General features: G+C 47.1%; 1 protein-coding gene and 1 long non-coding RNA gene across 2 annotated transcripts in view; both read left to right on the forward strand.

Moving 5' to 3' along the window:
* Positions 1 to 1842, forward strand: part of MACO1 (macoilin 1) — a 29341-nt gene extending 27499 nt beyond the window's left edge. The window contains exon 11 of the mRNA XM_051807285.1: positions 634 to 1842. Coding sequence (XP_051663245.1) covers positions 634 to 836 — 203 coding nt within the window. The 3' untranslated portion in view covers positions 837 to 1842. The remainder of the gene's footprint in view (positions 1 to 633) is intronic.
* Positions 1843 to 4439: 2597 nt separating this feature from the next.
* On the forward strand, positions 4440 to 27332 carry LOC127479863 (uncharacterized). Its single transcript, XR_007907688.1, has 6 exons — positions 4440 to 5529; positions 12042 to 12178; positions 17248 to 17359; positions 24001 to 24191; positions 25457 to 25619; positions 26411 to 27332. It is a non-coding gene; the product is annotated as an uncharacterized LOC127479863 (long non-coding RNA).
* Positions 27333 to 27491: the final 159 nt, after the last annotated feature.

Raw genomic sequence — 27491 nt, forward strand, 5'->3', positions numbered from 1 at the left:
GCAGGAAACCAGCATAAAACCCTGCCCAGCCCGGCCTCGGTGCAGCTGGGCAAACCTTGGAGCAAAATTAAATAACCTTTTGATTTAACACCCGTTTAATTTCCCTGTAGAAGTTTTGTTTGACTGCAGGAAAATTTGATTAGAGTGAGAAATTGTTTTGTTTCATTTCAGTTGCTGTTATTCTTTGCCTGGTTTCATAAATTGCTGCAGTGATGTTGTGAGCGTGCACAAAAGGGGGTTTAGAAAAACTATGGGAATTGGACAGTTTTGAAAATAAATAACACATCCAATAAGCAAATACTCGTGCTTTTGTGAGGATTTTGGAAAAATGTGAATGGAAAAGTGCAGAAAATTGTTGAGGCATGGAAATAATCTTTGGATGCGGCGCAGCTGTGAATCCAAACAGTGCAAGATTATAATGGCAGAGCCGTGTTTAGTTATGTCGTGGGGTAATTAGGGATAATTAAACACAGCTCCTCAGCACAGCCAGGAGTTACACAGGTTGTGCTTTGACTGATGCCATGGTAAAGAACTTCACCAGCTCAACCACTGAACACTTTTGGGGTGTTGTGTGTGTGTTTGGGAGGGTGAAAAATGCCGCTGGTTCTAAGTGATGTTATTTGCTGTTTTCAGGGCAAATCATTCAAAAAGATCAGGAAATCAAGGACCTAAAACAGAAGATTGCAGAAGTTATGGCAGTAATGCCCAGCATAACATACACTGCAGCCACCAGCACTCTGAGTCCTGTTTCCCCACATTACTCTTCCAAATTTGTGGAGACCAGCCCTTCTGGACTCGATCCCAATGCCTCTGTTTATCAGCCCTTGAAGAAATGAATGCCAATTTTTCTTTTTTGCCCAGTAATTTTTTTGTCATGCTGAAGGCATCACACAGGAGTGTCTCTTGCAGTCAAGATGAAATTGTATTGTGTGAGACTGTATTTGTTGTCATTTAAAACAGGATAAAAGAACATCTGGATTGACTAGAACTGCCCATCAGTTTTTCTTGTAAATTTTTAGAAAACCTCACAGAACTTTGCAATTTATTTTCCTTGGCCAATGCATTAAAAACAATTCTTGGTTTTCAAGTAGCCAATTTTGCCTTTTTATGTACTCTTGCATGGTTTCCTCTTGAAAAAAATACAGGGCTTTGCTTGATTTTGAACCCTTTCTTCTCTTTTTTTTTTTTTTGGTTTAATAATCAAAAATGAATTGGCAGATTTGTTCAGAAATAGTGAGGGAAAAAAAAATCTTTAGTTTTTACAGCGAAAGGGTTAAATAATCTAACAAAGCTTTGATTTATAGATGTATTAAATGCAAATACGTGATGTTGCAGAAGATAATTTGATTTTACCCCCCTCAAAGGACCAAACAAATTTCAGGGGCGTTGTTTAAGGGGAAGAGTAAGAGATTAGCTGATGATGTGACGGTGGTTGTTGTGTGAAATATTTATATTCCCATTGGTGTTTTTAGTCATTGAGAATTGCTAACAGTCTTGTTCACAGTGCCTTGGGAAAAGACATTTCAAGAGGAAACTTGATAGTTTAAACTATTTTTTCCCCCTTCACTGTCATGTATCTTATATATCAAGCTCATTACAGAGTCTACTGCAAATTGTACATGGTAATTTGGATGTTCATTATAAACCAAGGTTACATCTTCTGTTTATTTTGATATAAACTCAGCAGTGTTCTGTAACTTGCCTTGATTATTCTGCATCATGGAAGGCACAATATTAATCCAGAAGCGTTAACGTGAAGGTGGAGCTGTGCAATGTACTGTATACAAGAGACTGTAAAGCTGGCTAATAAAACCTGCAGTTCTGGGTTTTTTTTTTATTTTATTCAACTGTGATTTACACTTTATATCACCTTGTGTTTGACAGTTTAAAAGGAGCTGAATGTTTTTCAGCTGTCGTGCCAAGGAGTTGTTTTGGTTTTTTGGGGGGTTTTTTTGTTGTTGTTTTTTTTTTTTCCTAGTGAGTTTTGAAGGAAACTCATAAATTGCACAAAGGTTTAAGTTAAAAAAATGTATATTATACGTTGATAGAAAGTGTTTGCACTGGCAACTTCTGAAGTGTTTCAGAGCTTTGGAGGGTGGGGGGGGATTGGAGGGGTGGGAAGCCAAATTGTGTGGGGAAACCAGCAGAAAAACAAACCCAACATTAGGATTTTGCAAACATGCAGTGGACTCTAGAAGGACAAAGTTCTTCTGAAAAGAAAAGATTTGATTTTTTTTTTTTTTTTAAATTATGGTGTTAATTGGCATGTTGCCTCATGGGGGAAAACAAACAAAAAAAAAAGGAAGTAGGACATGCAAGTCAATAGAAGTATTAAAGTTACATCCTTTTAATCACAGATAATTCCTTTGGGATACAATTTCTAGCTTTAGCCAGGTGTGCATGTTGCTGTCATTTGCATTTTTGAATCATCTTGTGTAATTGTCACCATGAAAGTGTTACTCAAAAATGTCATAGGTTTTTCATCTTTGTGCAAAACATGAAATATTGTCACTGACTTTTTGTGTTGAGGTTCCCCCATTTTGCTGCCCACTTGGGCACAGTTTTCGTTCAATACTTGGTCTTGGCTGCATTCTTTTTTTTCTGTGGGGTTTACAAAGAATAAACATTTTCTTGCAGATAAAAAGAGATAATTATTATTTTTATTTTTTATTTTTTTTTTTGCCTTTTTAACTGACCTGATTTAGAAGTGTAAAGAACAGGTTTTGTTTAAAGAGCACCCTGTTATTCCAGGTAAGTCTCTTCTGCAACAGAGCTTCAGTAAAACAGAAGGAAGAACAGATGTCTCCTGTGTTCATGTATAAACTTAGCAAGTTCCCCTGTCTGTGGGCTCTAAAAAAAGAGGAGAAACAGGTAAATTTGAATTTCCTGAGGATTGCAGAAGTCTGTAAGCTTAGCCTTTTTCCTTCCAGCCATTCTTACTGCAAAAGCAAGGCCAAGATGGACAGTTTAGAGGTTTAAGCATTGTCCTTGCCTAGATAAAAAGAAAAAGCAACTGTTCCCTTGTTTTCAGTGTTTCTGTCCAATTCTCTCAGCAGCCACAGCTCCTGGTGTAAAATATTTTATTGGGAATCTGATTTTGGGGTGGATGAGCTGGGTTTTCCCCTCTTTGCTTTGGCTCCTGACATGGGTGTTCTCGGGCTGCATTAAAACCTCCAGGTAAAACTTTTCAGGTACCAAGAAATTCCGACCTCAGCCACCCCCTGATCCTGCTGCAGGCACTGCCTGAACCTCCCAGTCCCCTGAGGACACTTTATTATTTTATTACTGTGACACACAGAGACCATTTCCCAATCAAAATCCATTACATGGATGAGTTTACAATTTGAACAGATCCCCTTGTAACCCCCAGGACCCTCCTCAGCCCGAATGGAAACGTTCCTCCAGGAAAGGGGAAAGGATTTGCAGGCTCCAGTCTGCTCTGAGGACAAGGGGAAGGAGATAATTCAAGCATCAAATCCTATACCAGCCAACCCCTGGGTGTTTAAATATTGAAATGCCTGAAATGGAAAATATCTTAATGACTCATCATGAATTGTGGTTGCAGGATGAAGGGATGGGGAATTTAAGCACATAACTGGGCAGAAGGGTCACCCAGCACATTTTGGGTTTTTTTTTTTTTCAATTGTTTTTTTACAGTCAATTTTGAGGTGTTAACTGAGGAATTAATACTCTGGAGAGATCTGCCAAAATAAAACTGAAGTATCCAGAAGTTTTTCCAGGCAGCATAAGTCTGGGAAGCAAAGGGAATGGAAGGGCAGGACTTGTGTGGGATGGCTTTGGGTACCTCTGGGTTTATCCTCACTGAAAGGTCTAAGTAGAGCGGAAAGCAGTGTGTAATTTTAATATTTAACAAAAAAGCTCCTTTACTCGTAGAATTCCTTCTATAACTGTGCCAAGATGAACTGGCTCCTCTTCCTGAGCCTGTTTCATGGTGGTGGGGAAGGGAAGGCTTAAAAGCATGGATTGAACTCAGTCTGCCTTCAGCAAATAACTTCCAGAAAGGAAAAAAAAAAAATCCCTGCTTGGACTGGAATGTCCTCTGCAAGTGGAGCTGGAGATCCCACCTTCAGGGCAGGAGAGCAGGGAACTCCCACCTCCTCCAAGGCCCTGTTCCCTCTGAAGTGCTCCAGCACAGCAAACTTGTGGTTTGTTTTTGCTTTTTCTTTCCAAACTGTTCCATCAGATTTGGAAGTTGTTCCTTGCCCCCCAGGTTGCCTCGAGCACTCTGGAATTGCACACTGGAGGAACTGGCTCCAAGGCAGTTTCTTGGGCCAAGAAAAATGTGCCTTTTGGCATTTCCTGATCCTGCCACTGCCGTGTCCAGGAGCTGCCTGCTCCAAATACATTATTATTGATGACATTTATATGCGACAGATGGGGTTTTTTTGTTTTTTGGTTGGTTTTTTTTGCACTTCAAAATCAAAATCTGTCTCTTCTCAATAGCTGGAAATACACATTTGATGGAAAATGCTCTATTAAACAGTTTAACCCTTTTCCTTTTCCAATAGTGGCTGGTATTGAGAATAAAACCATTCCCAAGATTAATATCTGAGAGCACAAAGAGAACTTAACCCAAAATCTGCACCTGAACTCGCCCAAGCAGGTTTGTGCACCACTGTACTGCAGCAAATTGATCACCTGCAGCAGTCAATTGCTGGACTTTTAGTTTTTGGTGGGTTTTTTTTTTAAGCTTGCAAGTCTTAGACATAAGCTCAGTGGTTATTCAGCACTCCCCCTGGAGCTGGGGGGCAGTGGGGATGTGTTTCTTTCCTACTGGACGCTTCCTTTTCTCGTAATTTGGAAGTCAAGGTCAGAAATAAACCCTCAGCAAGCTAATACACCATAAATTACAACAATGAAATCCGAGATGCAGCAGTATCTTCAGTGAATCACTAAAATAACACCCATCCATGTGACTGAAGCATTCCCAATAAAGGAGAAGAGGCAGGAGAAATCCATTTTAATCAAGTTCAGATGTAAGTGGCTCATTTACCTACAAGCTGAGTGGTGATTATGCTGTTCTAGCCCACGTTGTCAGGTTCAGAAATACTGGGGTTTACTGCTTGCAATGAAAACCTTTATATGTCTTGCATAATTAACATTAAATTTCCCATCAAAGTGTAGCTGGTGTGAGCAATAATGGTTTGATTGTAATAAAATAATAGTGACAGTGAGGGAAAGTGGAGCCTCTCTCTTTACAGATGCTCCAGAAGGACATTTTTTTTTTCTGCAGGGGAAAAGCAGTGTTTTCTTGTTCTACCCCAAAGCTTAATAATTCCCTCTTCCCCCCCAAACCCAGCTGTAGCACAGTTCCCTGATCATAAACCGAGTGGCAGCTTCAGGTGGATTTTCTCATCCCTGGCTTTCAAGCCGTTCCATTCCGGGTCTGATTGAAACATTCCTGATGCAAAACACCTGACAAGCATTTCAAAGCCGATTTAAGACGGTGCTAAACCCAAGGGATTCTTGCAAGATTGAAATAAGCAGCGTTTTACAACCTTTATCTCTGTAAGTGCTCTCTTAATCTGCTCTGTTTCCTCGTGTGTTTGCCACTATATCCCAACTTTCATTAACCTTGACTAAACAATTTGGTTTCACGATGATTTTTTTTGTAACCTCTTCGGGTGCATTGTCACTTAGAACCATCTGCTTATCTGTAATTTCTTTTTCTTAATTAGGCTTGGGCTGGGGTTTGTTTTTTTTTTGACCTCTCTCTCGGAATGAACTGCCATGTAGAATAATTACCAGCAATTTTTATCACGAGAAGATTTGTGCTTCATCTGCTTTTGGAGGCTTAATTTTTAAAATGTTGGACTGTTTTAATAGGAAAAAAAAATATTAGAAGTGGTCTCTTACTGGTGATTAGCTTGGGGGAAAAAAAATAAATTCAAATATCCCCCAAATTCCGAGTAAATTTGGATCTGAAACTAAAAGTTGTGGTTCAGAGCAGTTTGAAGTTAAAGCATTTCAGATCCGGAGGACCCGATGAGAAAAGTGCTGGAGTTTTCTGCAAGTGAGAACTCGCAGAAAGGAAAAATTCCTTCGTGTCCTCTCCCCAACAGCCACGAGAGGGCCCAGGATGCCTGGATGAGCCCGGCCCTGCTCGGAGAGCAAAAAATTCCATTTTTCCTTAAGCAGGCACCTGAATGTTATTTCACAGCCTTTTCTGTTGTGTGAAGGAATGGGAGGTTCATCTCGGGAAGCCCAGAGAGCTCAGAAATACACGGATTTTTGTGGTAATGAAACCATGATCAATAGGTAAGCATTCCATGGGATATTTTATGGAGATTCAAAGACAGGGAAGCAAGAAGGCTTTGCCTTATTCTCCATATCCAGAAGCCAGAAACCGAAGCAATGTAGATTCTTGGTTGAAATCAGATGTAAATACAGGACATTTTTCTTCAGTCTCTCCAACTTTTCCCTCAGGAACACCAATATTGCAGCTTAAATACCTTGCAGAGATCCATATCCTGCAGGTCCTGAGGCCTTTGCTATCCAACAGTGGAGAACTGTCATTTCTATTATTTAGGCATTTAAAAATGCAGGTGAAAAACATTCAGTCCTGGACAAAAATCTAGTTTCTGATGCAGAATCTGACTTCTTAGGGCTGAAAAACAAGCTGCTGAAATTGTTTGTGGAGGGATGCAGGGTTGGATCTTGACTCGTGTGGAGGAGCTGTTTGGATTTCTGCTGAGGGTAATTCTTCTTGTAAAGTTCAGTTTATAGGAAATGTTGCCCAGCATCAACAGTCACTGCATTAAAACTACTCCATGTTTACAAATACTCTTGTAACTTTAGACAAATTAACACGTTACACTGAATTTTAACAAAGCCACAGCAGTGGAAACCACATCCCAGTGCTGTCAGATGTCCTGGTGTTGTGGATTTGACCTTCTTCAGCTCATTCCTTTGGCTTCCTAATTTAAATGGGATTTTCCACAGTGGGCTGTGCCCGGGGTGGGCAGCAGGACTGGTGACTGATCGTGGAATTCTGGAGTGGTTTGGGTTGCAAGGGATCTCAAAGCTCATCCCATTTTCCCCCCAGCCATGGGCAGGGACACCTTCCACCAGCCCAGGTTGCTCCAAGCCCCATCCAACCTGGCCTTGGACACTTCCAGGGGTGGAGTGGGAGTTTATTCTTTTAAGATGTGAGTTTATTCTTTTAAGATGTGGAAATTCATGGAATGGATTTGCTTTCCCCTCTCCCCCCCATCCTTTCCATTTAGTTATTTAACTCTGGTTTTCTTACTCACATCAGTAACCTGTGAGCAGCACTTACAAGGGCTGAGCTCAGTGTTTGCCCCTCCTGTGTGAACACAGGGAATGAGGGTGGGTTTATTTTTTGCCCTGGAATGCTCAGAGCCCGAGTGGACTTGGAGAAGAGGGAGCAATCAGTCCAAGCAGCAGCAGCACAGCAGCTTCCCTGTGTCACACCCTCAGCAAGGAGCAAAGGGCTGGGTTTGCTCCCCCTCCTTCCCCCCCCAAACCCCACTCCCTGGATCCAGCCCTGCCCAGGAGCTCGGAGCACATCCCAGACTCAGCTCTTTGCAAAACCCACCCAGCCAGGTCGATTTTGGCAGGTCCAAGCCCTTTGGCAGGGCTGGAAATGTGAATAAAACCCAACACAGCTCCAGGCTCAAACTGCTGCTCCACCTAAAGATTCATGGCCAGGCTCCGAGGAGTCACTATATCAATGTAAGGGCAGGGATAAAAATGGACCTGCCCTTTCCTAGTGCCACTTTTACACGGCATTAGCACAACTTCCCAGACCTTAAGGCTCTTTCCAGCACTGGGCAGCTGCACACAGGGTACAAATGAGCCCTCTAATGTGTCACAGGGACATTTTTTTTCTAGGTGCCAGTTTGAATTTGCTATTTTTTTTTATTACTACATAAAAAAAAAAATAAATAATTCACACATCACAGGGCATCTTTTAAAGATGTATTTGTGAGTGGTAGTAGCTGTACCTCCCAGGTGCAGACTGATAAAGGCTGATACTCCTCATTTTGTGGCTCTAATACGGAAATTTGAAAGTGTATTTTCTATTCTCTTTTACTTGGTCCATGTATGGAAATTTAAGTAAATGGCTGGGTGTTTGTCAGCTTGATTTTTAAACCAGTTTGTTAATGTCAATTAAATTTCAATTCCATTTAAACTATTAATTTAATTTAAAGTTTAACGATTTAATTTTGAGTTTATGAATTTATTTTTGAGTTTATTCGTTTATTTTTTAGTTTATTAATTTAATTTTAATTCTATTACTTTAAATTAGTAATTTCAATTCTGTTTGTTGGTTTCAATGAAAGCTGGACTCCAAATCAGTAACAGTGAGGATACACAAGTTCCTACAGCCTTTGAGGAAAGGGGCAGTTGATAAAGGAGGGGAGACCATCAGCTGCTGCAGGAAAAGCTTTGTGTAGAGGTTCAGTCCTTTCAGACTTTCCAGGTCACCAAGACACCCATACCCACAGGCCTGCAGGTGCTGAAAGTGTTTGTACAATTAACTTTGTGCTAAAGCCTATTTAAAACAAACCAAGCTGTACCTGTTAAAACAAAAAAAAAGGCTTGGCTGACAACAGATTGACTTTACCCCTGTCAAGCAGCAGCCTGGCCACGTGTGCTCTGCTTTTGAGGCATTTGATCTGCTCTGACTTGCTGCAAGAACTTGATTTTGTGTATTGGGCTGTGGAGGGTTGAGGACAATTCTGAATGATGCCAAGAAACCAGGGGGGTGGGTTGTAACTTTAATACCACCTTCCTCGTGATGAGTGTGTGTCCTGCAGGAAACCATTTAACTTCACTTGCTTGCCCATCTGTAAAATGGGATTTTTTTTTTTTTGTTTCTTGGCTTCTCAGGGAAATATTTGAAAGCTCACTCCGTGTTTATTGCTGCTTTAAAAGTTTAGAGAATTATTAAAATGTTCAGTGTTTCCAAGGGGGCTTCACTGGGCTCTGACATACAGGAACAGTTCACAGGTAGGAATTTCTCTGGCAGATATTTTGTAAAATATTTGGCTTCCTCCTGTGTCTTATCTTGCCCACAGCAGCAAAACGTTAGCAACAATAAAAGGAATGCTTAAATTATGCATATTTTAAATAAAACAGTCTGGTGTCTTCTGATCCCTGCCTTTTTAATTTGTTTCTGACTTACCACAGCTGAAAGAAAAAAAGGAGGGAAATGTAGTAACACGATGGAGAGCAGCAGAACCAGCTCAGGCCCTGACAGGGGGAGAGGCTGGAGGACTTGAAAACAGGAGTTTTACTCCATTTACAGCCCCAAATAATTCCCCAACAGCCTGATCCTCGTGCTGTGCTGCTTAAATGGCACCAATACTGGGAAAGTCAAAACGATCCTCAAGTGGTCGAACACAAAAGGCAAGAGTTATTCACTGGAGAGGGAGCCTGTTCAATCAGCCCACAGGTACCTCAGCCCTCAAAAGGCAGCCCTTGGCTGGTGGTTCAAGCTGAGCTCTGCAAAGCCCTGGGCAAGGCTGGGTTCTGCTCCCAGCCCTGGCACTGGGACTTGCTGCAAAAAAAAAAATTAAAAAGGGGTGTTTTTTTTTAACTGGGAAATGCTTCTTGCTCCATAGAAACTGGTCTGGGGAGACGCAGGAGGGGGAAGGATTAAACAGGAAGATTTTCTCAGCACTTCCTCCTCGTTTTTCTCAGCACTGATGTTTAATAGGTGTTACATGAACCAACACTTATTGATTCCCTTCTGCCCTCAGCAGAGTTTGCTTTTCAATTTCTCTGTACTTCACTTGTGCCCTGAAACAGCTGATGATCCGAGGAAGCATAAAAAAGAAAGGGTAACAAACACCACTGAGCTCTTCCCAGCTGGAATGGCTGATCTGCTTGAGTCTCTAATGAGCTCGTGAAACAGCAACTTTATTTGTTCTGTCATAGCACTTAAAAGAGCTGCTGGCCAGGGAACCGAAATCATCCCTGGCAGCCCAGCAGCAGCATGTTTTGGGGGCCCTCTGGCAAATTTTTTTTTAATTCTTTTTTAATTCCTGAGGCTCTCAGCACAGCTACGAAGTCCCACCAGCCAAAACAACCAGTGAGCTGAGATATCTTGCTTGACAGGTAGAAGTTATTCCCTCCCAGGTGGGCTTTTCCACGCAGCAGAGCTCTGAAGATGAACAGCTCCCTCCACTCATTGCCTGGCTCCTCAGAGAAGCTGCTCCCTTGTTTAAGGGAGTTCATTTGCCTGGCTGGACCTCTTCATCTCCCTTGTTTTTTTTGCAGCCAATGAGCAGCTGATGGAGTTTCAGCCTGTTGAAAGTTTGTAGTCTCTTCTTGATTGCATTTTGGATTGCACGGCTGCCAGTAACAGTATTTCTCAAAGCCCAGGCTTTGAAAATTACTTAGCCTTATGTTTGGCAGTTAATAAGCTGCACAATTACAGTTCCAGGAGCAGATCCAGTACCTTTAGCAAGTGCAGTGGAATCTAAATACCTTCTTCCTTCCTTGCCTTGAAATGGTATTCATTTCTTTCTCCTCTAAATGACAACAGAATTAATTCTGGAGAGACCTGTTGCTTGAAGTGGAGTCAGTGGATTAATAAAAGCGTTAATTATTAAAGCCAGCAAATGCTCCCTAATGATTGTTTGCTGCAAAGTTAATGTTTGATTGGAGAAGGTCATCTGCAAGCCTGAGTAGAAAACCTGTCTCTGTAATAGCAGGTGAAAGCACAATTACCTTCCCTTCATGATATGCACTGGTGCTCTCCACTGCTCTCCACCTGATCAGCCCAAACAACGAGCTTGGAGGAAGAGCTGCTCTGCCATAGGACAGTGGCAACCCCAAAGGTCACAGTTTTTAATTAAGTGGGAGAAATTACATCTGTTTCTGTGCTTTCTGGGACGAGGCAACGGGCACCTCATCCTGCAACCTTGCCTGAAGCTGAGCCTTCAGCTCGGCGTGGTTTGGGGGGGGGGGGTTTACTGCCCTGCACAGCTTCCTGAGAGCTCGGTTATCACCTGGCAGAGGAGCAAAGGAAAGGGGTGGATGCTGGGTTTGTGCCCATAATCTGTGCTGAAATGAGGCAGAAATGTCTTGATGTTTATCTGGGCTGCCAAAACTCCCCCTGCAGTGGGGCTGGGGTGGGGGGTGTCATCCCCAAACCTCTGCCTGTGTGCAATATTCAGGTGTAACTGGGCTGAATGGCACCTTCCCCACCAGAGATGGGCATCCCAGTGCTCCAGCTGGAAAAGGAGCTTCTCTCCCAGCCCCAGGTCTAAGGCTGAGCCTTTCTGGTCCAGCCCCATGGGGACAAGCAAACTGCAGGCTGCCAGAGCCCCTGGGAGGGTTTCCATGCTGAATCCCACATTTTCACTGTTTTCCTCTGCTAAAAGTTAATTGGAAAGGGCAGCAAGAATCTGGCTTAACACTGTGATTTTCCTGAAATGACATTTTGTAATACTGAGGGCGGGGAGAGACCTCAGCCTCTCCCAGCCCTGCCACTCACTCTCCTCGTGATTTCAGGCAAAGCATTTAACCTGTCTTTGCTTTGAACTTTTTTTTTTTTCCCCCATTTCAAATGAAGATGATAACATAAAACCCTCGAGAGCCCCGTAGGAAGGGCGTCGTCACAGCTTTGCTGTGAGTCCTGTAGTTGTTGGAGGAACGGATGTTTAACTTTACAAATTAAAACAAAACCCTCTTTGAGGAAAAGCCTTGCATGTAGCTGCTGGGTTTTAGGCATTAATAATGTTGCAAGTCCCTGTAGACTCTCCCCAGTTCGTTGCTTCATCAGAGGGATGAGACTTGTGTGTTTTGCAAAGGGAAAGCCTGGAGAGAGGGGAATATCAAGAGGTGAGCCTCTGGCAGAGGTGAAGATTCAGAAACAAAAAGGAGGGGAGCAGCCAAACGCTCTTTGGTGCAGCTGCACCTCGAGTGAAACGAGGGACACAACACAAGAATGTTCTTTACAGTAAACACGGCAGGCATTGTGTAAAAACAGCCGGAAAGGGTTGTTGATGACACGAAGAAATAAAAGCTGCTGCTTTATCTTTCAGAACTGACAAAGGCTTTGGAAGTGCCTGATCTGAGAGCATTGTTTCCCGGGAGGAAAAGGATGAGATGTCTCCCGTGACACGAGGCACCGGGAGAAGCCCTGTCAGGCTGCTAAAGGATCGTGGCAAATCATCATCAGGTGGGAGGGAACCGAAATAATTCCGAGCTTTTCGTGTTGTGAAGCTCTTGCACTTCCCGGACTGTCCACGCGGTTTGTGGCAGCTCGGGGGGCTCTTCATCACCCCCTCGGACCTTCACAGGCTCAGAGGAACAGTTCTGCCCCCTGGGATTTTGGCCCCTTGCTTTGCAGCCTCAAACCAGCCGATGAAAGGGGGATTGAGCCCAGTCCAAGCTGCACGTGCTCCCATGGCAGGGAAGGACAGCGGGAAACCTCCGGACAGGTCCCCACGACAGGAGAGAACAAACGGGCACTGTCTGGGACTTGAGGGGCTTGTGTGTTCAGCCAGCTGAGACCTATCAGCCCTCTTTTCACTGTAATTCCCAGGGACATGGGAATGTTTGGGCTGCACCAGCAGTGCTGGGCAGAGAATGTCAGTGTGGCTCCAGGAGCTGGGGCAGTTCCTGCTCGTAGCTGTGGCTACACGAGCAGGGGGTGAAGCAGCCTGTGCACTCTGCCAGAGCCTGCAATTAAGCCTCTCTCAAGCCTGTTTAAATGACACCAGGGCACAGCTCCAGCAAGAGGTCTCTCCCTTTCACTACCCTAATTTATGCTTGCTGTTGATCACTTAATATTCCCCATTCCAGCGTTTTGCTGGGCAGAAGGGAGGTCAACGAGGAGGAGCAGAGTTCTTGGCTTGCACATCTGCTGTGCCAGGCTCTTCGGGAAGTGTCTGACACTTGTGGATCTTCACAGTGCCTGGAGAAGAGTGTCAGCACTTCAGCTGTGGAGTGGGTCAGTGTTTGTCATGTGCCTGTGGGCAGAGCCTCTTATTCATGGGAGGATGTGGACACCAAGTGTCAGAGAGTGGCACAGACCTCACCTGTGACTGCCTTTCAGATGGATGGTGCCTGGTTTCTTCCCAGGCTGATGCTGGTGGGCTGCAGGACAGGCTTCACAGGGAGGTGGGGGGATTTGGGGGTTTGGTTGTGTTTAGTTTGGGGTTTTTTTAATTTATTTTAAGAGTCTAGTCAGCAGGAAAAAGAGCCAGAAATACATCTCAGCAGAGAAAAGCCTCCAACTCCCGTATCCAATTGGAGCTGCAGAAAGAATGGAGGTTGGCAGAACATAATTATCTAAACTGGAGTTCAGCCAGGACCCTGGGGCTCAACCCTCCTCCCATTCCTCTGGAAGTGCCACTGGATATTTGACAGCTATATTGGGTCCAACCACTGGGTTTTATGGATCCCCTGAAAGGCTGGAGTTGCTGGAGCAGCAAACCCCCTTGGCTCCCGTGTAATGGCACCTCTGGATTTCCAAGCCACAGCCTGTGCACCTGAATTTCCTCTGGAAATGGGGAATGTTAAGTGATCGACAGCAAGTGTAAATTAGGGTGGTGAAAGGGAGAGACCTCTCACTGGAGTCATTTAAATCCCCGTCCAGGTGCTGCCAGCTGAGCCCCTGCTTCTTCCCACGTGGAATCTGGCAGGATCACAGCCCTGGGGCTGCGCAGGCTCTGCTCAGATCTGTCTCTTTAGCTGCTGTGGTGGGTGACCACATTTCTGCTCCACGTCTCCCCGTGCCCTCCCACGTGCAGCTGAACACCCCCGGAGCCTGCAGCGCAGAGGGAATGCGAGATATGCAAGTTGCTCCACGCCTGAGGATTTTGCTGGTGCAGTTCCCCAAATCCCCACTCTTTTGGCCTCATCCAGGCGTGTCAGCACAGCGTGGCAAGGTTGGGAAGCTCGTGTTTGCCAGGGCATGAAGAAGAGTCCTGGATTCACTGCTGCCAGCGTGTAACAAGCCCTGCCTTGTTCCAGCCTGGTGTGATCAGCAGGATGGGGCTCTCTGGCTGCCCTGGAATCGCGTGGGAGGGGTGTCCTGCCCTGGAATCGTGTGGGAGGGATGTCCTGGCAGGCTCTGCCCGGCTGCTGTCAGCAAATCCCTTCCTGCAGAGGGCTGGTCAGATGTCTGTGTGTCATTGCTTTGTCCCAGTGACCAGAACGTGCCAGAAAAGTTCTTTCTACTGATTCTTTGGTATAAATATTTCATGTGACCCAGGAAAGCAGCGCTGGGGGCTGGTCCATGTACCCTGAGCAGGGGCCACGTGAATGGAAGGGCTGTATTAATTATTATGAAACAGCTCCGAGAAACAAATGCAGGTTGCCATGGAAGCACCAGCAGCGACAATGTCACCTCATTTTTAAGATGCTTTCAATGTTCCAAACACAATTTCCCTTCTTTTTCAAAACAGACAGTGGGAAAATATCCCAGTGGAGGGGAGATGGGGCCGTGTTTATGGGCTGTGCTGAACTTGATGCCCCCTTATTACAGCTGAGAGCCCAACTTCGTGCCTGAGCCCTGGAGAAAGGGCATGGGGGGCTGCAGGTGGAGAAGCTAATCCAGGAGGCAAAGGAAAGCACAGGCTGGAGATCAGGGAATAGGCTGTTCCTTCCCCATCCAGAGATGGAAGGGCTGGGGATCCACAGGGCAGCGAGCCTGGTGACCCCTGGTCCTTGGGAGGTTTGGGGTGTACCAGGAGAAGAGTTAAACATTGAAGAGGGGACACAGGAAGCTGTCTCTGAGGATTTGACTGGAATAAATCGAGCTCTTACGTGAGAGAGGAAATGGGCAAGCAGTAATGTTGAGAATTGGTAATGCTGACTTAATGAATGCAAAAATTTAAATTGTTGGAGAGCAGAGAAAAACTACAATAATAAATGCTTGGAAGCTGAGTTCTCCCTGCCCCTTTCAATCATCTATGCAAAGCAAAAGGTGACCTTCTAACCCACTTCATTTTAATGAACCTTTTGTTGCCTGACTTGCAAAACTTGTAGTTTTAGAGCATGTAGCCAGTAAATCTAAAGGAATAATCAGCTGTAGCCACATGTTGACTTGTCTGCCCTCAGATATCCCATCTGCAGGCTACAGGCACAAAGGGGATTGTGTCCCTGTGGTTTTCACCCAAACCTGGAGAGGGGCTACTCCAACATCCATGAGTGGCCTTAAAATCTCTCTTGGACTAACAAGGAATACTCCAACCTACCCTGTGTTTGAAAAATATGCACTTAAATAGAGTTACTGGACATGCCAGAAACCAGAGGAAGACACACACAGAGACTTGGAAATTCTCTTTGTAAAGGGGAAAAAAAATAAAAAATATAAAATCGATTTCTCAAAAGTTTGGCCCTGCCAAGCCTGAGCCTCCATCCAAAAGAGAGCTGTGGAGCTGTGACACTGCTCGCTGTGAACAGGCTTTGTTTGCATCAGTGCCTGGGCTGTTGGTGAGATGGTTTCAAGGAGTCCCTGGCACTGCTAAGATAATGAATATTTGGAGGAGAGAGAGAGAGATTTTTGGACTATTTTTTTTTTTATCCCAAGCAACACAAGGCCCACTATTCATTTCAAGAAATGAGCAGTTCGCAGTGAAACCGCTGGTTCACGTGGTTGCAGCTGCAATGCTGAGCTACAGGACCAAAAAACTGGGACTCCCATCCCAAAGAGAGGAATTTGTCACAGCTCAGCCTCATCAGCAACCTCTGGTTAACATATGATACCAACACAAAGGACAATCAGAGTCACAGAATCCTTAAGGCTGGAAAAGATCTCCAAGATCATCGAGTCCGACCACCACAGCAATATTTTAAGTTAAAACACAGCAAGGTTAAAATAACGGCAGGAATTCCTCCCAAGTGCAATTTTCTCACCATGACCACAAAAAGCTTTTGTCTTTGCAGTACTGATCAAAGCCTTGCAGTTGAGGACACTGGTTTTCCCTCTGGAAAGGGCTGGAGTAGGTGGTAAGGGGGTTCACAGTTGAGTCTCACAGTGTTCTTGGTTGCCTGGTCTCTGCCTGGCAAACAGAATCACAGAATGCACTGCCATGAGGCAGCAGGACCATGCAGGAGTGAGGGAATGTTGCTGGAACTCTGCCCACATGAATCCTCTTCAAGAGGTGATGGCCAGAAGTCTGATACCTGAAACATCCACGGGAGAAATCACCTGAAACCTGCTTGGCTTCAGCTCCACAGACCATCAGATCATCCTCCTCCTCTCAGACCCCAGATCTTCCCTCTCCAGGGTCTGTTCACACTCCCCTTCTGCTTCATTCCCAAATCCAATCCCAAGTTTAGTGCCAGGCAGGAGGGGATGGTTTCACGTGGTCACATCCTACAGAGGTTCATCCTCACACCCCCTCAGCTGCAGGGAGATTTAAAAGCTCCCACCATCCCTTCACAAGCAATTTTACTGCTTTGGCAGCTGGGCTTGGAGGCTCTGGGGTGAAAACCTCTCTTCCACAGTGATGAAGGTGGCAACCTCCTAATCCTAGAGAGCAAATGTCGGGAAAGGGAGGGGAATAATCCCAAAGGGCACACAGATGGTCAAAAACTGATGGAGAGCACAACTGCCTGGCAGTGAGCCTGTGTGTGTTAATCTGAAAACAATTGTCCTACAGATGCACAGTTCTTCTGATAAACCAAGTTCCAGCAGCTAATGACAAGCTGGGAGCTGTTTAACCACAGAGCAGACAAAACAGATTTTTTCCACTACGCTTCTGATGGAATTTTTTAAAAATAATGAGTTGAGGTCTGTGTTTGTTTGGTTCGGTTTGGGGCGGGTTTTTTGTCTTTTTTTTTTAAAAAAAGCCTCCTTTCATTTGCATTTAAAAACTGGTTTTGTGTGTCCTACCCCTTCCATCTCTGACCTTCCTGCACAGCAGCTGCTGAGAAGTCCAGCTCCGTGCCCGGATGCTGTTCAAGTTTGCTGTGCCAGCAGTGAGCAGTTTTTAACAGCCTGGGTAGTCAGTGCTTTTTCTGTCTGGTCCTCTGTTGCTGGCAGTGCCCGTGGTGCTGTAATCAAGCCTGTTTACAGAGCCAGGCTGGGCTGGGTGCAGGGATGGATGATCCACATGGGAAGCAGCTCCAGCCCTGAGCTGCCGACTGACCCAGCCCTCCAACGTGCTGTGGCCTGAGAGAAAATGTCATGGAAGTCTGTACCTTGAACTCTTGCCACCCTTAATTAACCACATAAGGTCTCTCTTACGCAGTGCTCTTCATCAGCTCATTTGTCTTGTGCTCTTCGTTTGGCAGATGGAGAAGGTAAAACTCAGAGGACCATCATTTCTCATCCATGGAGCCCATCTGCACAAGCCAAAAGAAACCAAATTTCCCCCAAATGCCAGGCCAGCGCACTAACCACAAGGTAACACTGCATCCATCCTGTTCTCCCTATAAAATTTGATAAAATTAGCCTTATTTCTCCCTTTGATTCTTCTTGAATGGTGGAGTGCTACACTCAGCTGATTCCCAAATGATTCCCCAACCCACCTCAAAACTTTGTGCCTCTTGCTCTGTGAAAGAGCACACCACCTGGGGTAAATGAGTAGCACAGCACCAGCAGAGCCACAGTAGCTGGGTTTGATGCTCCTGTGCCAGGAATGGGATGGGCAACTGGGGCTGTTGTGGTTTGTGCCAGTGGTGAGAGCATCCTTGAGGGAGAAGGTCTGTCCTGGCCATGACAATGCTCTAAATCCCTCCTTGCTCATACCAGACTCAGCCAGAGCATGGATTTCTCATGCTGGGATGATGCTGGGCTGGAGGAAAATCCCAATATCCCTTCTCATGCTCCCCACAGCAGCTGAGGATGTTTCTCCAAGCCCAGCAGGCTCTGCCCACCTGGAAGTTGCATGGGAGAGCCAGGACATGATGCAATAGCAGCTCAGGTTTCTCACCACAATCCCTCTTCAGCAAGTGGAGAAAAGGAACAATGACAAAAAGATGCCCTTAAGGGTATTTGCTTCCCAAAGGAATGCACTTAAGGGCTCTGGGAAGCTCAGGATGTTATTAAAGGATATGGGGGGGGGGGGAAGCACTTGTCAGCCCTAAGTGAATTTGATAAAAAAGATGTTTTATGCAACAGGCTGTATTTAAATCTAAAGGACAATTTAAGCTGCTTTGTGGGTAATAGCATCTCTTTGATTGAGAAGCCGTGTTTTAAATATGGAATTAGTGAAAGGGAGCGTGTTGGTGACCCTGTTTCCAGGGAAGGCACTGTTATGCATGTTGCAGTGAGCAGTGGGACTTGAGGCACAGTGGAGAGACTTTAACCCTTCAGTGGTTTTTCTCAGATTAAGGACAAGCTCCTCAGCTCTTTTCCATCCCGTCAGAGGTCTGGGTTTGGTCCCTGACCCCAGTGTGGTGGCTGTGCTCAGTCGGGAGCACCAGACTGGAAAGGAGAAGTGCAAATGCAGGTTTAAAAGGGCTGACAGCAGAGAAACATCCCCATCAGCCTGGATCCCAAAGCTCTCCTGGTTAATTGCCTTCTGCCTGTGCACCATCAGCCTCTGTTTGAGACAACCATCACATTCGTTCCCGTTCCAGCTCCGAGCTGTCATCCAGCCTCACAGCTCCCTGCCACACTCCACCCCGATCCTGGCTCCTTTTCAGGGCTCCCTTGATGCAGTTTGGCATCTCTCTGGGTGAGAAGTGCTGCTGCTGCCACCTTCCCCTGTCAATATCCCGTTCTTGCAGTGCCCTTCTGCCTTGGCACTCGATGCCAACAACTCAGTAATTAGTATCATGTTATAATTGAATTGTCAAAAGGAGCTTGGATCAGAGCTGAGTGCGTTGTCAGGGTTATTGTTGCCTCCTTTGGCCTTTCCTCATCTTTTTAATGTCTTTTCTTCAGCACTTCATCATTTATTAGTCATGATCACATGTAAGGGTTAGATGGGAGTGTTTTGGGGCAGGCTCTGTGCCTCCTGCAGCACACCTGCAGCACTGCAGGCAGCTACAAACCCACTCCAGGGCTGCTGCCTGGTCCCTTCCCCATCCCCTGCAGCCTCCCTCTTCCTTCAATTTTATTGTGTTAAATTCCCAAAGCGACTGAGGGGGATGTTTCCAGAGGAGCATCAAGTGGCAGCAGATGTGCAGGGGTTTGTCCTGCCCAGCCAGGTAGAACCAGCTGCTACAAACACAGCTGGGAAGTGCTGGGAAGCACCTGAAGTGCTGCTAAAAAGGGCTTGAACGAGCACTTGCTCCCTGCTGGTGCCTCTCCTGGGAGCTGTCCCCGTGCTGTGCCCAGTCCTGCTCACCCTGGGCTGTGCTGCATGTCCTGGTCCTACTTTCAGCTCTGCCACTCAGGGGAGGAATGGGTGGTGAACACCTCTACACCTCTGCCAGGAGAACTCTTGGCTCCTCCAGGGAGCACAGAAGTGCATCTGAGCTGCTGATGGAGCAGGGGGAGAGCTCAGAGCCCGGCACAGCCCCTCGCTGCAGTCACACACAGAACAACTTCTCTGCCACTGTCAAACACAGAACAACCTCTCTGCCACTGCAGCTCCCTCACAGCCCTGAATTTTGGGTTTCCCCTTGGCAGCAGCATCAGAGGATTTGCAGATGAAAAACTGCACGGCCCAGGAGCGGGGCTGGAGTGGGAAGAAACCCCCAGCCGTGGATCTGCCACTGAACTCCCCTGGTCCCGCTGCCACTTCCCACAAGATTAGTGCAGAGAGCACGAAGAAAATGCCTTGGCAGGAACAAACATGGTTTTCCATCCAGCTGGGAGCCCCAGCAGCCTCTGTTGATGCTCCTGCTCGTAGCCAAGCCACGAGCTTTCAAAGCCCCACGGGGACCCATCACACAATTGCCTTCCCAAATAAAAGCAGTTCTTACACAGCAGTTTTCAGGGCTGAGAGACGAAGCAAAGCCACTTGTTGTCTCCTTTGCAGGTGTTTTGACCTCTTTTTCCTGAGACTGTTTTGCAGCAGTACTTCCATTCTCCTCTCCCTTCATCTCCACTCCGGGATTCTCCAAAACTCCCCAGGGAGACAGTGCTGCCCTTCAGCAGCAGGACTGCAGGGTGGGGAGGAGAAGAAGCTGCATCAGGACCCACAAGCTGCAAAGATGGCTCGGGGATGGCTGCTTTGCACCTCAGCAGAGTTTCCCACCAAAGCTGGGCTCTCCTGAAGGGATTAGTCTGACTTCCTAGAGGATTTACCCACTGACCGAGGGCGGGTCTGTGGAAAGCAGCCGGGAAGGCAGAAATGCCCAAGGGCAAGTGATGTGATCCAGGAGGTCTGTGCTGGTGGCTGGCAGGCCAGGACAAGTCCCCTCAGTGCTCCTGTCTGCACAGGCAGCTGCTCAGTGCCCCAGGGAAGCTGTGAGGAAGGGGATACAGTCACTCCCAAAGTGGGAGGAGAGGCTGGAGAAGCAGAGCTCCAAGAGACTGCTTGTAGGCTGGCCCTCAGCAGTGACCCCAGGGCTGTCATACAGGGAGGTCTGCACAGCCCCTTCCCTGATTGCTGAGAACCTGAAGTTCCTCTTGCAGCTGGAGATTCACCCATGTGAATCACAGAACCATGGAATGGGTTGGGTTGGGTTGGGAGGGACCTTAAATCCCATCCTGTTCCATCCCCTGCCATGGGCAGGGACACCTTCCACTAAACCAGGTTGCTCCAAGCCACATCCAGCCTGGTCTTGGACACTTCCAGGGATGGGGCAGCCACAGCTTCTCTGGGCAAACCTGTGCCAGGGCCTCCCCACCCTCATAGTAAAGAATATGTGAGGCAGCTCTTCACTTTCAAGCACAAGAGGTAATTTGCTGGTCTGTGGATCCTGCACCACCCACCCCCACTCAGCTGTCCAAGCCCCCACAACCCTCTCAGCTGCTGGATTTCTTTCCTCATTAAAATTAAACCACCCAGACCTTCCTGTTCTTGGATTCACCGAGTCACCCGTCCCTGCACTGCCATTCACCCAGCAAGGATTTGCTCAGGAGCTTGATGGCAGGAAGAGTGAGCTGCTAAATGTCTGGAGGGCAAGAGAGTGCTGAGAATAATCAATATTTGATGATCCCTTCCCAGGCAGGGCGGGGAGGGGAGCGGTTACAGCCTGGAGGGAGAAGCACTGCCTGACCTGCAGCCCCTGGCAAAGGGAAATGCCACCTCTGGAAACAACCAAATGCTGTGGGATGTTGGCAAAAGGGAGTCAAGCACTCCTGTCACTTGCTGAGCAGCTCAGGCTTCCTCCAGAACGCTGATTGAAGAGTGAGGGTGTTCTCCCCTGGGACAGAGGGACTTGCTTTGATTTCCATGCAGCACCAGCAAAAGGAGCTCCCTCCTCCTGGATGGAAAACCCACCCAGACCCCCATCCCCAGGGTCAGCAGGGAACTGGAGATCTCCCAGGGTGGCTGCACGACTTTGGGGGTTTCTCCACTGTCTGGGGGCACCAGGGTGTGACCTGTGCTCAGCACCTTGGCCACTGTAGCTGTGGGGTGAACACCCCTGTCCTGCTCCAGCCCAGGGACTGGTTCCCAGCAGCACCTCAGGTAGTCAAATATTTTGGGACTGACGGGTGGCCAGTGACCACCTGCAACCCAGAGCTGGTGGCCAGAGGGAGAGGGCAGAGCCAGTTCTCTCCAGCTGGAGCCTCTTGGCTGCACACACAGCTGAGGACCTGCCACCAGCACCCTGCCAAGTGCATTCCCTGCACATCCCACCACGTCCCAATTCCCACGTGAGTACTGGAAACCTCTTGTTGCCATGGGACTGACATCTCCTTCCCTCTCCCTTGGCTCTCACCTTTTGTTTGTTTGTTTTCCAGGTATCTACTCCTTGTTCTTTTATTTTCCTGCTCAGAAAAGCTGGAACTGGGGAGGAGGGTGGGAAGGGGGAGCTGGAGCTTGTAAGAGGAAATAATGGACTTTTGTAAGCACGCAGGCAGCTTTTGCATATGGTACAGCAGAAATAATCTGCTTTTGGTGGATCAGGAACACACAGTCGGGCCGAGGCTGCCGGAGGGGCTTCCCAGAAGAGAGGCAGCAGAAGGGAACTGGGGTTTTTTTGGGTGGGGGGACAGGGCCAGAGGGTGCACATCAGTCCATCCCTGCTCTCTCGTGCTCTGCTGCATCCCTGAACATCCCAGTCGGGCAGCCTGAGCCAGCATTGGGCACGAGCCAGTCCCAGCTCAGCCCCCAGCTCTGTTGTTGGGGTGGTCACGCACTTGTCGTGTGAGATTATTGTTGTCTGTCCTGGAAACTGCACCAGAAATAGCAGCATGGCTTAGCACAGGCAGCCACTGCCCCAAACTGCTCCCCACGGGGGAGATTCTCCCTTCCCCATAGGAAGGGACATCCCATGGAGAGGCAATCCCTGGATAACTGGGACTGGGGTCTCCAGGACCTGTCCCAGGGTGGCAAATCCCCCAGGGCTGCAGGGACCAGGCTCAGCCCTGGGATGGGACTCACACAGGGTGGCTGCTGCCTTAGTGTGGTGGCAGAGCTAAAAGCAGCAGAGGGAACCAGTCTGGCTTCCTTTGGGGTTAGTAAAGCTCCTGTTGATCCCAGTGCTAGAGGGAAAGGCCTGGAGTATCCAGCTGGATCATTGTGAAGGCAGAGCAGGGACCTCTCCCTGTGCCAAAGATGCTCACGACAAACTCAATCCCTGCCCTGGGGAGATGGTTATTGTAACATCTCTCTTTGCTCAAGGACAGTTCTCTTCCTCCTTTTAAGTTATTAACGTGGAATTATCAATGCCCATAATCTGGTTTGTTGTTAGCTCCTAGCAGGGCTCTCAGCACATGGATTTCCAAAGGATTCAGTACAAACAGGAGCAGATTGGTGTCCAGGACTGAGGCAGAGGATGAATCAGCACTATCTGAGGCACAGATACAAGGATGATGGGGGTACCAGCAGCACCTGGAGGAGCAGCTCAGGGGCATGGGTGGGTGTGTAGCTCTGACACACAGTCAGGAGACCAGCAGCTGCAGGAAAAGGAGGATGGATTCAGGACAAACTGATTGATTATCTGACACACCTGGCCTGGAACAACCTGAAACCCAGTGTGCAGCCAGATCAGTGAATAAAAGGTCAGGGGAGGAGACTGGGATTGCCACTCTGAAATCCTGAACAGCAGAAGCCACAGGACTTAATTCTCCCTTTCAGCAAGACATCCAGGCTCAGCTTAAATATTTCCACTGCTGGGGGATCCAACCTAGTTCTTGATAAATTGCTCCAATGGCCAATTACCCTCATTCCTGAAGACCTCAGTCTATTCTGAGGTGAATTTATCCAGCTTCATCTTTCAGGAACTGGATGTGATCTCTTTCTCCCAGGTTGCAGAGCCTCTTTTGGTCAAGCTGCTGCTCCTGTGATGCTGTGCTCTGGGTATGGAGTGGGTGGATTTGTTGTTGGGGAAGTCCATGGAGCTGCCTCCCATCATTAGCTCTGCTTGAGGGTGAGAGAAGAGAGGATGAGGCTCGTTATCACCCCTCAGTGCTGCACCCTCACACAGCTACCTCAAACTGCTTCAAAACGAGGAAATTATTTTGCTTTGCAGTAGTGGGAGGAAAAAAAAAAAAAAAGAGAAGCCAGCAAAGGCCAAGACTTCCAGAAAAGGATTCAGTGAGTAATTTTTAGAGTGGTCAGTGCCTGCCCTGCCCTCTGTGGTCAGCTGAGACCTGAGCACTCAGCCCTGGGAGGGCTCCTGAGCCACGTGAGCAGATTCCAGGATTACTATTAAAAGCTCAAAACCCCAGAGTCAGCTCCTCCCCTGAGTCTAAAGATTAAAAAAAAAAAAAAGTCAAATTTCTCTGCTTGCTGTCTGGGTTTTTGAACTTCTGCTCTTCATATTTTCAACCACAAAAATCCAGAAACCTCATGTTTTAATGGAAAGGGAGACTTGTAATCTGATAACATAACCCCAGGGGCTGTGTGTAAAAACTACAGGGCTTGCATGAACAGGCCATTCCAACAGCTTAAAGCACATCCAGAGCAAAACCAGGAATAAAATGTGACCCCTGTTCTCTGGATGTGCTCAGCATGAAATGTTTACTTCCTATTTTAGCTTGCTGGCATCCTTCACTTGCCACAGCCCTGCCTGCCTCTTCTTCGTGGGAAGGATGCTGTGTTGGGAAAGAAATCCCCAAGGAAGTTCTTTGCCTGGATGGTTGGTTGAACCTCCCCAGCGTGGCAGAGATGCCCCAGCTACAAGGAACCACCTCAGCACACAAAGGAAACAGCAATCTGGACTGGAGGGTAAGGAGATTATAAGGATTAAACACGATGGAGAGAGATGTTTACAATTATTATTAGCTTCAAAATCTGCCCAACCAGAACAGCAGGGCACTGCCCATCTGTTGTTTTACGTCTGCAGGGCCCTGATGGTTTTGTTCCTGTCTGCACCTTAAATTCGATATTCTGGTACAACCTGAATGCAAAGCAACACCAGCCACAGCAAAATCTGACCCTGGTGATGCAGTGCTGGAGGGTTTGGAGCTGCCTGGGTGGAAACAGCCGGGGAAGAAGGGCCCTGCAAAACAAACCAACAAAAAAAAAAAAAAAAAAAAATTGCAAAGAGAGAAACAGCATCAGAAATGCAGTAATGTAACAGGAGAGGGGGGCCAGCACTGCTGGGCAGGGACAACAGGCAACCCAGAGAGTTTTCTCGAGGAAAAAACTGAAAAATGGTTAGAATTAAGAAGACATTAAATTGAGCTGAGTGGTGATATTACACAGGGAGGTCATGGCTTTTCACACAGGTCGAATTAACTCCCTTGGCATCTGTGTTATAAATTCCCTCATCCACATCTGCTCTCTTCTGACAGGGAAATGTTGCTCAGGGCTGCCACAGCAGCCAAGGATGTGAGAGGAGAGGGATGGAGAATCTGCCAGGAGCTCCCTTTAGGGGATGGGAAGAGGATGAAACCTTTTTCAAAGGAAATACATGAAAATCAAGAGATGGATTTTGCAGGCTCTTCCAAAAAAAAAAAAAAATCCTCACCTCAGCAGTGGGACTGTTTTTAAGGGGAAAAATTACCTCTGAAAGGGAAGGATGCTGGGCCCAGTGCAGTCTCAGGGGGTTGTTTGGATGGGGGGTGTGTGAGCAGGGGGGAGTTACGTGTCTAAACCACTCCTGCAACACAAATTCACTGTTTTTCATCTCACAATATCTAACTCTTTCAAAACACATTGACACTTGGGGGGATTAGAGCATGAGCAGCCCAAAATCCCAGCAGTCCAGGATGTCCCTGCAAATGTCCTCCACCCTTTGGGTTGAACAGGGGGAGAAATTTTCAGCTGGAAAGGAGGGAGGGGGGACTGTCAGTGCAGAGATGAGTTTTTTGGATGCTTCTTTTTTTTTTTTTTTTTTCTCCCAAGCAGAACATTTCAAAAGAGTTGTCTCGAAACAGAACGTTTTGTTTTGTTTTGCTCCTGGTGAATAATTTAAGAGGTTTAAAAAGCTGAAACAGCCCTAAGAAAAGACCGTTCTGAAATGACTGTTGTCTTTTTCTCTCTCCCAGAAGTCACTGAAAACCTGAGTGAACCTCGAGTGCACCGGGAAATGGGTCTGATGCTTTGGCTCAGTCTGACCTGGAAACCTGCTCCTGGTGTGTCATAACCACAGGCTTGACAAGTGGAAGCAAAATGAGCAGTTCAAGTGACAAGAGCAAGATCACCTTGCAGGTAAGGGGCAGAGATGGAAATATATCCCTGTCTTCTGTCCTGCCTCTCTGCTGAGCCCTTTCTCTCTTTAATCACATCATCACAAAGGTTGTCTCCGTGGCAAGGCCAGACTCAGCCTCGCTGCTGATTGCAGGGAGGTGTCACCAGCTCCCAGGACCAGGAGACGCTTTCAGCAGCTGTAAATCAGCACAACAACACTTTCCCTTCCCCAGAACTCTGCTGATTTATGTTGGCCTCGCAGAGGTCCCTGGTAGACACGTGCTGGTGGATTAAAATCAGCCTGTCGGGTGTCCCTGTCCCGCTGATGGATGTGACACCCCGAGGCAGGGACGTGTCATCTGCAGCAGCTCAGGAGCTGCAGCACGAGGGGCTGTGGTGGGTTTGGTGAGTGGCAGTGCTGGCACAGGGGCACGTTTGGGTGCCCTGGCAGCTCCAGGTGCCCGATTTTAACCTGTCACCACGTGCTGGTGAGAACCCAAGTCATGCTGGGCAGCCTTTAACCTCTCAAAACTCTGGTGGGCTGAAGAAACGAGCGCCTGGTGCTGGGAGACCACCCTGGGATGCTCTTCCTGGTGCAGGCAGGAGCACTGGGAGTGCTGGGCTTTTCCTCTGGCAGAGGAATACAGGGAGTTGAACTGGAATCCCAGCACACAGAAGCCATGGGTCCATCAGGAAGGAAACACCCTCCTGGGGTTCAGTGTGGTTTGGATTTGATCCTGGGCACAAACTGATGGATCTGTTCTCCAGGAATGTGTCTCATGCACTGCCCCTTCTTCCCTCTTCCTCTGCAGACCCTGATCCACTTGTCTGTGAAGAGGTTGAGGTGTTGGATCAGGGCCTTGAGAACAGCAGTCTTAGGGATCAGGTTGTCAGCACATGGATGGAAGATCCTGGGAACAGGATGTCAGATTTAAATGAATTGAATTCCAGAGTCTCTGTGGAAGCAAGTGACCTTTCCTGCTCAGGGCACAGAGAGGTGCTGTGAGTGACACAGAAGCCGAGGAAGGTTTAGGAAGGAGCATTTACTGAAGCTGCAAGGGGCAGCCTGATACTGCAAAGGATGTTTATTTTCCCAGATCAAGTTGAAAGCTCACAGCAACTTCCCGCAGTTTATGGAATTAAATACTTGGACCAGGCTCAGAAACACCAGACTGAGAAGAAACACTCAGCAAAGGTCAGCCACAGCTATTTACAAGGGGCGTACACGTGACACAGCAAAACTTGCACTGAAATAAACCCCCCAGCCCCTCTCCCACAAGGTCCCATTTTGATGCTGAACTGCTTTGAAATTGTTCTGCCGAAAACTTTCTCCACACCAACGTGCTCCAGCAAAAAGTTTCCATCACGCCGAAACTGCTTTTCCCTTTGGAAACCTCTTTGGTTCAAGTATTTCCTCGTCCCTGCTGATGCTTCCTGGGTTCGTGCCCTGCTCCAGGATTGTCCTCTCTGTGACCAGCATGTGACAAGGCTTAAATAAGGAATGATTTGGGACGTGCCTTGATACCCTCTGATAAAAGATGCCCAGAGCACTGAGCGTTACAGGACCGTGATTTCTCTCCCCGTTTCTTCAGAATGCATTAAATGTGTGGGTGCTCCAGTTATTTCCTCTAACAGTTGATATTTTAACCTGATGTATTTTTATCTTGGCTGCATTATATAACAAGTTATGCTGGTGTCAATCTGGAAGCTCCAGCACCGTCAGAAAAGCTAATCCAGTTTAACACAAGCCTTAGAGGAGGGTTGAATTCCTTGTGATAAAAAGCAGAATTAACCCAAATAAATGACTAAACTCCTCAAAGAGTACCCTTCGGTTTTCCAATTAATTGGAAAATTAATTCCAGTCAAGACAAGGTAACTTTCACTCTCAGCTAC

This window comes from Manacus candei, unplaced genomic scaffold (genome assembly GCF_025592945.1).
Source record: "Manacus candei isolate 608988 ecotype Guabito, Panama unplaced genomic scaffold, ASM2559294v1 h1tg000070l, whole genome shotgun sequence".
NCBI classification, from domain to species: Eukaryota; Metazoa; Chordata; class Aves; order Passeriformes; family Pipridae; genus Manacus; species Manacus candei.